The sequence below is a fragment of the Zingiber officinale genome, chromosome 5A, assembly GCF_018446385.1.
Source record: "Zingiber officinale cultivar Zhangliang chromosome 5A, Zo_v1.1, whole genome shotgun sequence".
In the NCBI taxonomy this organism is placed as follows: domain Eukaryota; kingdom Viridiplantae; phylum Streptophyta; class Magnoliopsida; order Zingiberales; family Zingiberaceae; genus Zingiber; species Zingiber officinale.
Genome location: NC_055994.1, coordinates 95,922,996 through 95,938,713, shown reverse-complemented (window position 1 = coordinate 95,938,713; position 15,718 = coordinate 95,922,996). Strand labels below are relative to the sequence as shown.

At 36.2% G+C, this 15,718-nt stretch overlaps 1 protein-coding gene across 1 annotated transcript; it reads right to left on the bottom strand.

The window, feature by feature from the left end:
• Nucleotides 1–350: 350 nt before the first annotated feature.
• LOC121981109 (cell number regulator 6-like) lies at nt 351–3,538 on the bottom strand. Its single transcript, XM_042533465.1, has 4 exons — nt 3,145–3,538; nt 2,898–3,012; nt 908–1,173; nt 351–749 (listed from the first exon to the last, which is right to left on the bottom strand). Exons 1-4 carry the CDS (start codon nt 3,253–3,255, stop codon nt 528–530), a joined length of 714 nt encoding a protein of 237 aa, XP_042389399.1. The 5' UTR covers nt 3,256–3,538; the 3' UTR covers nt 351–527.
• Nucleotides 3,539–15,718: the final 12,180 nt, after the last annotated feature.

Genomic DNA, 15,718 nt, shown 5'->3' with positions numbered 1-15,718 from the left:
ATTTATGAAAACCATAATAAATAAACATCTTCTCTAATTCTTTGTAGATAAGAGATAGCTTTGGATAATAATCGTACTTTTTTTTCCTGCAATTGCTATTTGTTTCATTATCTCTTCGCATTTGAGTGCATTCTGAACAAAATCTCAATTATATATTAGGTCTATCCCATTGTCTTTCATGTCATCCTTGTTGCCTTACACCACTGGATTTATTAACATATTGTTTGACTTCACATGATGCATTCCCGTTTCAAGGGACACCAAGTGTGTGTCTTGGTGTTGCACATTCTACACTTGAATCGTGTTACTTCTAACTGTGACATGTTTAACTACGATCAAAACTTGAATCGTTTAACAAGAGAGCTAAAATTTATCTCCTCCACAGAAAAGTTATGCCATGTTTAAATGGGCTCAATTTTTGAAGCAATCAAGTGGCACAAACCTGCCGTTACATTACAAACTTCCATCTTTTTTCCTGAGCTATTGAAAGGAAGGACATGATATTTGCGTTGGAGGCCATTCTGAAACTATAACTCCTGTGTTTCAAATTCTTCATGCTGGTTCTGCTGAGGGCCAGTCTCGGAGATTGCCGAGCTACGATTGCTCATTTCCTGCACGGGTGGTGGGTTAACAGTGGTCATTGGCACAGCAAGGTTCTCGGACAAGTGACTCTTCATTTCCCGGTGCTCCTGACAGATGGCACACCAATGCATGCAACAATGGACAGCGCAAGGGTCACACGGAGAGTTCTGTAAGCAAACAAAAAAAAGCTCAAGACGACAAAGATTTCTCAATACAAGCAGGATGTGAACATCAAGGGAGTTCAATATGGTTGCCACTAAAAGAAGTGACACTGAACCATTAAAAACAAAATCTAAAGAAGAAGAAAAAAAACAAAAGAATTCACCTTGAGGTGGTATTTCTGTTGAAGTGATTTCCTCACTATACCAGTATAGGTACCACAGATCCACCATGCAAAGACCAATCCTTCGCCAATCAAAAATGATGTTTCTGGATCAATACCATGGAAAATTGCAGTAGCAGCAGCCAGAGCAATACCACCCTCAACACACAGAGCATGGCAAATACAAGGATTTGTCCATGGAACATCTTCCCTAAGCCTCTCAACATTGCGCCCAAATAAGACACAAGGGCAGAAAAGTCCAGTCCAACCTGGCATTCACAAGGCTTCTAGCTAAATTATCAGCCATTGTAGACAATACAATGATCTAAAAGACTATACCCATTGATGAGCCATCGTTGATTTTTCGAATCAACCACTATAAGATTATATGCATATAACTAGCATTATAGAACCAGAAATGTTTCTTTCTAAAAGTTGACAATATATTATTTTATGTCATCCTAAAATTATTAGTCTGAAGGAAGTATTTCTTCATTATGTCAGTTTCCACTCTTTCGTGTCCATTTTCTAATGCATTTTGTACCTTCTCTTGGTTTCTATTTTACAGTTATAAATGAATTGGCCAATTTATGACAAGGAGACAAACGTAACTTTCACGAAAATTCCCCAAAAAGAGAACAGTCACATATAAGTGACTGTTAAGAAGTTAAAATGTTATGAAAGTGAATAATAATTTTGAGGGGAAAAAAAAAGGATACAGTCTCTCAGTTATTTTCACAGTAGTAAAAATTAGTTCATGATAAAATAGCAGTCCATTATTTAATCTAGAATCAGCTATATCATTGAAGGGGAGCCTTGGCGTGACGGTAAAGTTATTGCCATGTGACCAAAAGGTCACAGGTTCGAATCCTGAAAATAGTCACTTGCAAAAAGCAGGGTAAGGCTGTACACAATGGATCCTTCCCTGGACTCCGCATGACGGGAGCTTCGTGCACAGAGTTGTCTTTTTTTTTTTAATCAGCTATATCATTTTGGTGTACTATCCTGTTAATTTCAACAGCAGGTCAGCTTTTAAAAAATGAGCGACCACATTGATTATGTTATGTGGAATATAACCATCAAACATGGAATTCTTGCATCTAAAGGAAACAAAATCAACCAAAATAAGGTATCTGCAAAAATAAATTGTATGTTTCTCCCCCATAATCTTGTACGTTGAAAGAAAATAAAGGAAACAAAATCAACAGAAATAAGGTATCTGTAAAAATAAACTGCATGTTTCTCAACCCATAATCTTGTAGCTTGAAAGAAAATAAAAGTGCAACATGTGAATTAAGAATGTCTGCTGATTGCCAATAATTATCTCAGTGTAGGTACAAAATATGTAAAAGACGATATTGATAAGCAACAAAACTTTTCTCAAGGATACCTGAAGAGTTGCCACCTCACAAATGGCTAATCATTTTAGCATGTCAGCCTACTTTGAAAGTTTCAGACTTGCACAAATCAAATTTAATTTGAACGAACCTGTTCTTTATTAGTCAACTTTAGATTTGCTTTATATGTAACGTTTCAAAATTTTTTAACAGACCTTGTTTTCCCAACATAAACCCTCCACAAATAGTAGGATTTATGTTCTTTTTATATATGTGAGGGAGGGCCCGGAAACTAAAATTTTTATCCTAAAGTTTTCGATTATTCTTTATTGAGAAAAATTGAAACGCAGCAATAGGATAGGACTACACAGTGAAAACTGATTATTTATCCAACATTATATCCATCAGGCAATTGAACAGTAGCTGTCTGCTCTTCAATGATTTGGTCAATCGTCTATTCAGCAACAGACCAATGAGGTAATGTTATCAAAAACAATATGAACAATCACATCATATGTTATTAAAAGCAGTACGAACAATTTAACAAGATACAGAAAAGTAATACTAGATCTAGAGGTAGATATCATTCTAGGATTTTGAAACATGTAGATACTGTATAGCTTTAGAATAATGAATCATGAACAAAGAGGGCTTACAGCTCTCCGGATCCTCAGCACAACCACAGATCCCAGTCGTCCACGCCTCATCAGCAGGTGGGTTGTAGTTTTCAGGAAGGGCTTGTCCGCACTCGACACATCGTTGAACCTCCAACTGATCAGACAAGAAAAATACAGTACGCATCGCCATCACCAAAACTACCTAAATCTGAGACAGATCTTGAAGATGACAACAAACATAAACAAAATTCAGCCTCCCGCTTGAGCCACACGTTACAACCCTAACCTGTGGAACACGAACGGGCTGGTTGAGCTCTCCAGGGCGGATCTCCTCCAACGGCGCGTCCTGATCCTTATTGAGCTTCACGTACCTCGACGGGACCGGATCGTCCGACATCTTCAGGAAGCGAGCGGCGACCAAAGGGCAGACCCAAGCGAGGAAATGGAATAGGTGAATGCGCGTCAGATCCCGTGTCCCGTGCGACCAGAAATCCAAGAATCCGAGAGAGCGTATAGAGATCGAAGCAAGAAAACGCTAAATTGGGAGGAGAGATCTGGAAATGTGGAAGGGGCGAATGGGCGATCTGCGTTGCGCATTCACTATTCGGTGAACAACTTCGGAGATTGAACGGCGAAAGCCAAATAAACGGTTCTGCGATGATCATCTTCATATAGTCGAAATTTTTTCCTGGTGGTTGCTTCTTAAACTCGACGAATTTGTACTTTTATATTAAAGTCCTTTCAAAACTATTGTATTTTGTAAAGTTCAAAGATTTATTCATAAAAGACCAATTGATTCACCCAACTTACTCTTACTCACTTTGCCTAATATCTGACTTGCTCGACTCATTTCACTGTGTCCATTTGCTCGATCTAATATCAATCTATATATATATATATATATATATATATATATATATATAGATAATTGATTCACCTAACTTATTCACTTTGCCTAATGTCTGACTTGCTCGACTCGTTTTCCTATGTTCAGTGTGCTGATGTGGCACGTTCCACGTTATCCGCATGAAAGGCAAATAACACAGAGTAATTGTAGAAAAATTTTATCCTATGTCAAACCCTCTTCCTCGTGTTCCTCTCCGTGAACCCCTAGCAGCTCCTCCCTCTCTGAATTATTGAAACATCTCTCTCGCCGCAAACACACCTCCCTCGCCAGAGCTACGAGACCTACGTGAGCTCTCTTGCAGCGAGCGACTCTCTTGCGGCAATTAGCCCTCCGTACTAAATCGCACGCAAGAGATCTCTCCCCTAGCGAGCTTTTCTCTCGACCTCCCTCTCTCACTGTGACTTCTCCACCGCTCCTCCCCAATTTCTTTGCCTATCTGCCACGAGCTCCAATTCCGTCAAATCTAGGGTTTCCCCGCCCACCGCTCCTCCCTCTCTCGTAAGCAAGGGTTCCCAGCCCCCCTCGTCGCGAGCTTCAAAACCACAGAGCTAGGGTTTTCGCTCCCTCTCTGCCGGCGACGCACGAAGGAATCCAGCCTCTCCTTCGACAGATTTTCACCTCCCGCTCTACCCGTGACGCGCAACGATTTTCGCCTCCCCGCCGCCCATCCTTTTCTTGCATCTCACTATTTGTGCATAGAAGCTCCGTGGTTCTGGAATAGGGGGTTGCCTCCCTCTCTGTCGGCGATGTGTGATGAAATCCAACCTCTCCAATCTCTTACAAAGTCATTCCTGTAGCTTGCGGTTTGTTTTGCTTATGAATGTGCTTGAAGCATTTTGTTAACTTCATTCCTGTGCTTTTATGACTTGTGTTTATTGTAGTTCATTGTTCATTTCATATTGCAAAATCTGAAGTGAAACAAAATTTAAAGTTGTCAGTGGTTTAACATTTCACAGTAGTTGACAACAGTTGCATGAGTTGAAACAAAATTCCTATGCTTCTATTATTTTCCTTTTAGAAATTGCATGATTTAAGTTGCTTTCAATCAAGTTTAGAGTTTAGAAATTGCATGTATAGTTAACTAGAACAGTTGTTTATTCTAAAATAAGTTGTAGTTTTTATTTATTTATCTACTTATCTATTGCCAAATATAATGCGAGGGCTCCCAAAAATGGAAGAAAATAGAATTGATGATCAAGATTTCATTCCCCAAGTTGCAGATAATCGAAGGCCAAAAATTGAAATGGAATTCCCATCTCTAGAGGATACATATTCGTTCTATAACTAATATACACAAAAAGTCGGATTTAGTTCAAGGAATAACATGAATAGGAAAATTAAGATAACAAATGAAGTGACATAGAAACAAATTGTATGCTTTAAGAAGGGCATACAGATCTAACGCAGAACAATAAACATCCAAACTCTAATCAACTAACAAGGGAAAGAACACATGACGTAGTTAGAACGGGTTGTAAGTCAAATATTACATTTGTTAAGAAACAGACGAGACCTAATTAGGTTGTCTGTAACTTGATAGGAATCCATAATCATCCACTCTCGACTCCATCAACGGTGCATTTGCTACGCTCACATCATAGTGTTTCGACAACCAAGAAAGTATTGACAAAATAGTTTTCAGAGGCTAATGTACCAATTTGTCAACAAATGCGTTTATTGGAAATTGAGTATGGAGGCCCTGAGCGAGTAGGTTGCACAGAAACTGATATTAGAACTTTGAGAGAAATCTAAAAGATAAATAAAAGTATATTAATACTAAAACACCGATCGAGTTATTTACATTTGAGCAAGAGAAGAATTCAACATTTTTCTTTGATTACGAGACTGATTCAGATAGCAGATTTAGTAGATGCTTTTGGGCTGATCATGTATCAAGAAGGGAATACAATGTATTCGGTAATGCAGTTGTATTTGATACTATATATAACATCAACAAATATGACTTGATTTTGGCATCATTTGTAAGAGTTAATCATCATCATCATCAAACAATTCTTTTTGGTTACGGGTTTCTTAGTGATGAGAAAACTGAGTCTTTTGTTTAGTTGCTTACAAAGTTCTTAAAAGTTATGCCTAAAGGTGCACCAAGCATTATCATACCTTATCAGGATTCTACTATAACAAAAGCTATTGCATAGGTTTTCCCTCAAACAATGCATCGATATTATTTATGGCACATATTAAACAAATTTTCAAATAAATTAGACCCTTTGACTTTTCAAAACCACTATCACAGTATAAAGAATGTCATTGCAAATTCTACAACACCTAATAATCTTGAGAAGTCATGGGAAGAGACTATCAAGTGTGCTAACTTAGAGAAAAATGATTGGTTTCCCTTGATGTATGAATTGCAACATATATGAGTGCCAACATATTTTAGTCATGTATTTTCTATAGGAATGTCAAATAGTCAAAGATTTGAAGGCTCGCATGCATTTTTCAAGAAATATGTCTCAAATAAAAACTCATTAATGGATTTTATCACACGTTTTAATAGAGCACTAAGACACCAAAGACACAATGAGTTAGTTGCGGACCATATTGATATGAATGAGCATCCCAAAATTAATGCAATCTGGCCAATGGAAACTCAAATGGTTAAGCTGTACACAAAAAAGAAATGGTTGGAGTTTCAAAGTAAAATGACCGAGAGTCATAGTTATTATGTGCAACCGACATTTATAGGAGTTGCCTCAGCGGTTTATCATGCGATGAAATTTCAAAGTCCTTCTTCCTCAAAATCAAGAGTGCTCACGCATGATAAACAAAGAGACTACATATCGTGTAGCTGCATGAAACTTGAGTTTGAAGGCATTCCATGTAGGTATATGTTAGCTTTTTTGTATTTGTTAGGGTCCGATTTGTAGCTAGAGGGGTGGGTGAATAGCTCGTTACGCTTCGTTTGCTTGCTTCGGTGTTGTTGATTTGCAGCGAATAGAACTCAAAGCAACACTTATAATGCTAACATAAGGATTTACTTGGTATCCACCTTAAGAGGAGGTGACTAATCCAAGGATCCACACACGACACACTCTCCACTATGAAAAATACTCCTTCTCGGTAACTACCAGAGGTGGAGAAACCTCGTACATCACTCACATAATAAGATACAACACACGCAAGAAGAAAATACAAGAATACAAAGTAAAAACCTCTTCTTGCTTGACCTTGTCGATGTAGATCACCTCTTGAACCTTGGAAGTGCAACAACACTTGTCCCCAAGAGCTTCCAAGAACTGGCGAAGAGTAGGCGGAGAAGTTCGTGCACTAGAAGAAGGCTTGAGAGAAGAACTACTGAGAAGAAAGCTCGCCACGACGCCTCTAGAGCTCCCAATCGATTGGGCTTGCTCCTAATCGATTGCCACGTGAGTGTTAGAGTGTATACTAAAAGTCTAGCTTTTGTATAAACATTTAGAAATAAAGAATCACAATGGTCAAATATCTACATTTATTTGTTAAATATAATTTGTTCAATTAATTTATATAGAATACAACATGGTGTGTGGTGTCACACACATAAGATCATATTATCGGTTCTTTATAAATTATAAACAGTTGCTCGCGACTAAAATGGAAAAGAACAAACCGTTGAAGTAGTTGTAGTGTAATGAAGTATTAGTTTATCTTAACTAATAAATTACACTGATACACTCCAAGTGTATTGAGTAGAACCATTTTAGGTAAATTATTTTTGTACTGACTTTATAAAAGAACTAGACCTTAGTTATTATGGAAGTGTGTGCTCTTAATCCCAATATAATAACAAATCACATATATTTAGTATTTATTTCTTTGACTTATCAATGGGTGAGATTTAGCTTGATAAATCAATAAGCCCGATAAGTTGGGAAATGATATTACTTATAGTGTGTGTTGTTGATTATAGAAGAAAACTGTGTCCTAGTAATCTAGGTTGAGAATGACCCCAAGAGGAGCTCATAAGGATTGTCATGTTAAACCCTGCAGGTGGACTTAGTCCGATATGACGATAAGGTTGAGTGGTACTATTCTTGGACTAAGATATTAATTAAGTGAGTTGTCAGTAACTCGTTTAATTAGTGGACATTCATTATCTTAAACACAGGGAGACTAACACACTCATAATAAGAAGGAGCCCAAAATGTAATTTGAGATTGGTGCGGTAGTTCAATAATAGTTCTTTAGTGGAATGAATTATTATTGATGAAATTAAGTTATGTGTTCGGGGCGAACACGGGATGCTTAATTTCATTGGGAGACCAAAACCAATTCCTCCTCTCGGTCCCTATCGTAGCCTCTTAATTATAGAGTACTATACCCACCTATACCACCTTCTTACCCATCCTATAGGGGTCGACCAAGCTAGTTTGGAGTCCAAGCTAAGGTCGACCAAAGGTATGGTTCATGGGTTCATGAGGTGCCCGACCCTAGCTTGAACCCAAGCTTAGGTGGTCGGCCTTATTAAAATAAAAAGGAATTTTATTTTTCTTATGTGGATTCCATGGTTTTAAAAGAGAGTTTAAAATTTAAAATTTTCCTTTTATAGCTTTCTACAAAAGATTAAGAAAAGATTTGAAATGTTTCCTTATTTGTAGATTGAAAGGTAGATTTTAATTTTAAGAAAACTTTCCTTTTTAACCATGTTCATGATTTAAAAGAGAGTTTAAAAATTAAATATTCTTTTTTATTAGTTTCTACAAAAGATTAAGAAAAGATTTGATATCTTTCCTTATTTGTAGATTGAAAGGAGATTTTAATTTTTAGAGATAACTTTCCTTTTTGGAAATCATCCACATGTTTAAAAGAAAAATTTTAATTTATAAAATTTCCTTTTTACAAACCACCATGAAGGGAAAAATTATTAGAGAAATTTTTTATAAATTTCCGGAGACAAATTAGAAGTTTTAATTATTATTATAATTAAAACTCTCCTTGTTTATAACTTATAGATGTGGCCGGCCATGTAATGTGAGAAGAGGAAATTATTTTTAATTAAATAAATTTTCCTTTTCCTGGCAAAAGAATTAAGGAAGTTTTTATTTAAATTTCCTTATTTGCCAAGACCAAGGATTATAAAAGAGGGGGTAGAGGTGCCTTCATAGCGAACGACTCTATTCTTTTTCTTCCTCCCTCTCTTCCTTGGTGGTGTGGCCGGCCCCCTCTTTTTCTCTCCTCTCCTTATTGTGGCCGAAACTTCTTCATTGGTGGAGTTCTCTTGGTGGCCGGATCAAGTAAGGAGAAGAAGGAGAGAAAGGAAGTCTAGTCTCAAGCATCCCTTGGAGCATTGGTGGTGGCCGAACCTATCCATCAAGGACTCTTGGTGGCCGAAACCTAGAAGGAAGAAGAAGGTGATTGGTGGTTCTCATCTCGGAAGATTGTTGCCCACACAACGTTCAAGGTTAGAAGAGGAATACGGTAGAAGATCAAGAGGCCATTAAAGTTAACAAAGAAAGATATTACTAGTATTTATTTTCGCATCATGCTAGTTTATCTTTCTTTGTATGAATTCCAAACACGAGAGACATTAGATCTAGTTTTTCGAATTTATTTTTCAAGTTTATGTTTTCTTTGTTTTTCGAATTTGTGATTCGATTGTTCTTTTTGGTTAACCTAGAGTTATTTAAAGAAATTAAATATTAGCTTTCCTTAAAAGGCTTTGTCTAGGCGGTGGTGTTTGCTCCCATATCCAAGAAGGTCATGTGCCTCGCCATGCAGTCCTGGAAACCAATTTTGGAAATTAATATTTAATGGAATTAATAACATAGGTGGATTTGGATCAATAGTGTTAAATTCCGCTTGCGATCCAAATTTAAACCATTAAGAACAAATAAGTTAAATTTGGAATCAATGATGTTAAGGTTCATCTACGATTCATAATTTAACTTCTAAAGAACACAATAGGTTATTTAAGGAAAGGTTCGACACTTGTACAAAATTTTTGTACAGTGGAACCGATACGTTTTTCCTAGGACTAACCAACAATTGGTATCAGAGCTAGGGTTTGCCTCTGTATGTTTAGAATTCAAATAGATTATGCACATGTCATAGATAATTTAGGCAAGATAATAGTAGGATGTGCTAACTTTTTGGTTGCAGGCTCCAACTATTATGTATTATAGATGTTGTGTGTGATTGGACCCTTAGACATGCCAAGGGCATTATTGTGTTGTGCATGATTGTATGTAACTAATACAGCAGGAGCTATATTAACCCTAGGATTTTAGAATTTTATTTTTGATCTAGATTTCATGTACATTCCCTCGTGGAATATAGGATCGACATATGTAAAATTTTATTTTTGTCGCGGATCGGATACTTGCGAGGCGTGGTACTTTTGAAGCACCAGAGGCGCAGTGGAATAAGAAGCAAGATGGATGTGACGTGTCGACCCGATGGCGGTGGCTAAAGATGGCAGCAGCTAGGGTTGGAGCATACTGAAGATAGTGATGGAAAAGGCTATAATAGTTGGAAAATTAATTTTCAAATTTATTGTTTTTATTTACTGTGATGTTTATGTGTATGTGATGTATGCTAGCATAGGTTAAAATCCTCATTTTTAAATAACTAAGTGGGAGAGGGATTTTAATAAATTCCACGGTCTCCATTACTGGTTTGTAAGTGATGCAACAAGCTTGCGTGTTGACTTTGAGTGTCTCCCTCCACAACGGATGAGTTTGTTGCGGATCACTAGATCAAACTTCCTTTATAGATGGTTATAGGAAATTATTTAGGAGCGTGTGATCTTCTCCAACTGAAGGGGCATAATCCTATTTAATGGACTAAATTTCATGTAATGGTATACACTTAGACGCATTTAATAGTATCCTCCCCAACGGGGTCACTACTATTATTTTGCGGGACCAAAGAAATACCAACTATTAATTTATCATAAAGTTAGGTAAACCCCCCCTCTTACAAATGTATGAATTTGTATACGTCCACACTAACGTGGCATACAAAATTCACGGTGTTTGAGGAAATTTTATTTGTCATAAAGTTAGGTTGACAATATTAAAAGGGTAATACCTCCTCTTACAAACAATTGAATTTGTATATGCCCACACTAACGTAACATACAAAATTTATGGTGTTTGAGGAAATTCAAGGTTGATAAGATAATTAATGGGTAAGACACTCCTCTTACGAATGTTGAATTTGTATACGTCCATACTAATGTGACATACATAATTTTCGGTGTTAGAGGTGTTGGTGAATTTAAATAATATTGTTTGAGGAATCAATGTTATTTTAAATTCAAAGTTTTGACCAAATATTTGATCAAAGACAGACCAACTATTAATTTTAATCGTCATAAAGTAAGGTTGACGAGATAATAAAATTAATGTATAAAATCTCCTCTTTGATTTTGTATACGTCCACACTATCGTGGCATACAAAATTCACGGGGATTTTTAAGGAGTTGGTCTTGACCAAATATTTTTGTGATTCTTAGGTTTTTAAATGTTAGTTAATCCCTTAGTTGTTATACTATAGAAAAGACTTAGTAGTCCCAATTATAATGATTTGAAATAGGACTTGGACATTAAGGTAGATTGTCTTCTTAGAACTAAGAACAATATAGGTGTATTTAATTCATTAGTTGAAACATGTTTAGTGGTGTTATCTACCAGAACCTGGAGTGTAGATACAGATGCCATTAATCATGTCTGCAATTCATTGTAGGGTTCCAGGAAATCCGACAACTATATGAAAAGAAAAACACTGTCTACATGGGCACTACTACAAAAGTAGCAGCTGTTGCAGTGGGAGATGTTTATCCTCTGATAGGAATATAATATGGATTTTTAGAAATTGTCTTTACGTACTAAGTTTAGAATGAACCTGATTACAGTTTCTAAACTATTAAAGAATAGATATTCTGTCTATTTTGATAACAAACTTGTTATCAAGAAAAATAGGGAAGTTATCTGTTCTGGTACGTTGGTTGACAATTTATAATCCAATAACTCTCACGATGCAATAAATGGAAATTAATAACACATTTTCTAAAAAAGAGAAAGTAACCTTCGGAGATGAACCAATCATATTTTTGGCATCTAAGGCTAGGTTATATAAACTTGAGTAGGATTCAAAGGATAATAACCAATGAACTCTTGGGTTCATTGGTAGTGGAAATCTTTCCAACCTGCGAGTCTTACTTGGAAGGAAAAATAACCAAGAAGCTTTTAAGTCTAAGGGGTATAGAACCAAAAATATGATGGAATTGGTTCATTCTGATTTGTGTAGACTTTTGACTATCCAGGCAAGAGGTTGTTTCGAATATTTCGTCTCTTTTATAGACGATAAGGATACATTTACTTGACGTACCACAAGTCTAAGTGCTTTGATTAGTTCAGAGAGTACTAGGCTGATGTGGAGTAACGTCAAAGTAAAAATATCAAGACACTACGGTAAAATCGTAGTAATAAATACCTCTTAGGAGAGTTTAGAAGTCACTTATCAGAAGTCAGGATTCAATCCCAACTAACTGCACCTGGTACACCCCAACAGAATGATATAGTAGAAAGAAGGTATAAGGCTCTTATGGAATAATTAGATTAATGATGAGTTATTCAAAAAATTACCAAATTCGTTTTAAGGATATATATTGGAAACGGAAGTGAACATAGTAACTTCTAAGTCAGAACTCTCAACTCCTACAGAATTGCAGAATGGGCGTAAGCCTAGTCTGAAGCATATTCGGATTTGGGTGGTCTAGCACATGAGAGACACTGATAAGTTGGACATGAGTTCACTTGTTTATGAGTTATCTTAGAAAAATGAAAAGAGGTTTATAGTCCTTAAAATCAGAAGGTCATTGTTGGCACCAATGTCCAATTTTAGAAAAGGGCTATACTATGAACCACGAGCCCATGAGTAAAAATTGTTCTTAAGGAAATTAAAGGACACATCTAACCTAGTGCCAACTGTACAAGATGAAATATCACAAGAAACTGCAACACGTGTCACAAATGATACACAATTGCAGAAAGTGCCCCATCGTAGTGGGAGGATTATTAGGCATCCTAAAAGATTAATGTTTTGGGAGAGTCTTTGGACTTGATCCCTGGTGGACATGAACCTGATCTCCGGACATATGACGAAGCACTCCAAGATAAAGATGTAGCATCTTTGCAAAGAATACATAATTAGAATATATGTATTCTAATAGAGTCTGAGTGCTTATAAAATCACCAAATGGTGTAAAAGTCATTGGGTAAAAATAAGTCTATAATAGGAAAAGAGGGATAGACAGGAAGGTAGAAACTTTCAAAGCAAGGCTTATTGAAAAAGGAAATCTTTTTACCGGTAGCCATGCTTAAGTCTATCCGGATTCTTTTATTTATGAGATTTAGCAAGTGGATGTCAAGACAGCTTTCCTTAATGGAAGTCTTGAAGAAAACATCCATATAAAGCAACCAGAAGGGTTCATTGCAAAGAGCTAAGAGCATCTTGTGTGTAAGCTCAATCAGTCTATGGACTGAAGTAAAGCTTCAAGGTCTTGGTACATCCGATTTAATAAAGTAATCCAGATCTATGGATTTATTTTATAACCGAATGAGTTTTGTGTATACAAGAAGTGTGATGGAAACGTGGTGATATTTCTTGTACTATACGTAGATAACATTTTTGGTAGTTGGAAATAATATCAAAGTGTTGTCAGAAATAAGGGTATGGTTGTCCAAACAATTCGATATGAAGGACTTGGGAGAATGCATATATTCTTGGGATCAAAGGGATTGCAAGAAAAGAATATATTTTACTTATCCCAAACTTCATATATCTAAACAATCCTTGCTCATTTTAAGCATGCAAAACTCCAAAAAGGTTTCTTACCTTTTCAGTATGAAGTAGATTTATCTAAAGAGATGTCTCCGAAGACATCAAAGGAGATAGAGGAAATGAAGGCAATTCATTATGCTTCGGCTGTCGAAAGCCTAAAGTATGCTATGCACGAGATTAGAAATATGTTTTACCGAGGGCATAATTAGCAGATATCTAAATAACCCTGGATAAGGACATTGGACTGCGGTAAAACATATATTGAAGTACCTTAGAGGCACTTAAGATTATATGCTAGCTTACAAGATAGATAATTTGGTCCCTGTGGGTTGCACGGATTTTGACTTCCAATCGGATAGGGACAATAGTAAGTCGACCTTGAGATTTTGTGTTTACTTTAGGAGGTGAAGTCATAACTATGGAAGAGTGACAAGCAAAGGTGCTTTTTCAGACTCCACCATAAGAAGCTGAGTAAGTGGCAGCCTCTGAGGCAGTCATAGAAGCTGTATGACTCAGATACTTCATGATGGACTTAGACATGTTTTCTGGTTTGCCCAAAAATTATTACAATTTATTGTAATAATAGTGGTGCAGTAGCAAACTCAAAGAAACCATAAGTCCATAAGGCAAGTAAACACAAAAGAGCACAAGTACCACCCAATACGAGAAAACATATAAACGAGGAGAAGTTGTTGCCGCCTGGATTGCATCAGGTGATGACCTATAGATCCTTTCACTAAGGTCCTTAAGGCAAGAGCTTTTGATGGGCATGTTGAAGGGTTGGGAATCAGATGTATGATAGTATTTATAGCAGCATAGTCTTTTAGTATAAGTGGGAGATTGTTAGAGTGTATACTAAAAGCCTAGCTTTTGTATAAACATTTAGAAATAAAGAATCACAATGGTCAAATATCTACATTTATTTGTTAAATGTAATTTGTTCAATTAATTTATATAGAAGACAATACGGTGTGTGGTGTCACACACAGAAGATCATGTTGTCGGTTCTTTATAAATTATAAACAGTTGTTCGCGACTAAAATGGAAAGGAATAAACCGTTGAAGTAGTCGTAGTGTAATGAAGTATTAGTTTATCTTAACTAATAAATTACACTGATACACTCCGAGTGTATTGAGTAGGACCATTTTAGGTAAGTTCTTTTTGTACTGACTTTATAAAAGAACTAGACCTTAGTTATTATAGAAGTGTGTGCTCTTAATCCCAATATAATAACAAACACATATATTTAGTATTTATTTCTTTGACTTATCAATGGGTGAGATTTAGCTCGATAAATCAATAAGCCCGATAAGTTGAGAAATGATATTACTTATAGTGTGTGTTGTTGATTATAGAAGAAAACTATGTCCTACTAATCTAGGTTGAGAATGACCCCAAGAGGAGCTCATAAGGATTGTCATGTTAAACCCTGCAGGTGGACTCAGTCTGACATGACGATAAAGTTGAGTGGTACTACTCTTGGACTAAGATATTAATTAAGTGAGTTGTCAGTAACTCATTTAATTAGTGGACATTCATTATCTTAAACACAGGGAGACTAACACACTCATAATAAGAAGGAGCCCAAAATGTAATTTAGGATTGATGCGGTAGTTCAATAATAGTTCTTTAGTGTAATGAATTATTATTGATGAAATTAAGTTATGTGTTCGGGGCGAACACGGGATGCTTAATTTCATTGGGAGACCAAAATCAATTCCTCCTCTCGGTCCCTATCGTAGCCTCTTAATTATAGAGTACTATACTCACCTATACCACATTCTTATCCATCCTATAGGGGGCGGCCAAGCTAGCTTGGAGTCCAAGCTAGGGCCGACCAAAGGTATGGTTCATGAGGTGGCCGACCCTAGCTTGAACCCAAGCTTAGGTGGCCGGCCTTATTAAAATAAAAATGAATTTTATTTTTCTTATGTGGATTCCATGGTTTTAAAAAAGAGTTTAAAATTTAAATCTTTCCTTTTATAGCTTTCTATAAAATATTAAGAAAAGATTTAAAATGTTTCCTTATTTGTAGATTGAAAGGTAGATTCTAATTTTAAGAAAACTTTCCTTTTTAACCATGTTCATGATTTAAAAAAGAGTTTAAAAATTAAATATTCTCTTTTATTAGTTTCTACAAAAGATGAAAAGATTTGATATCTTTCC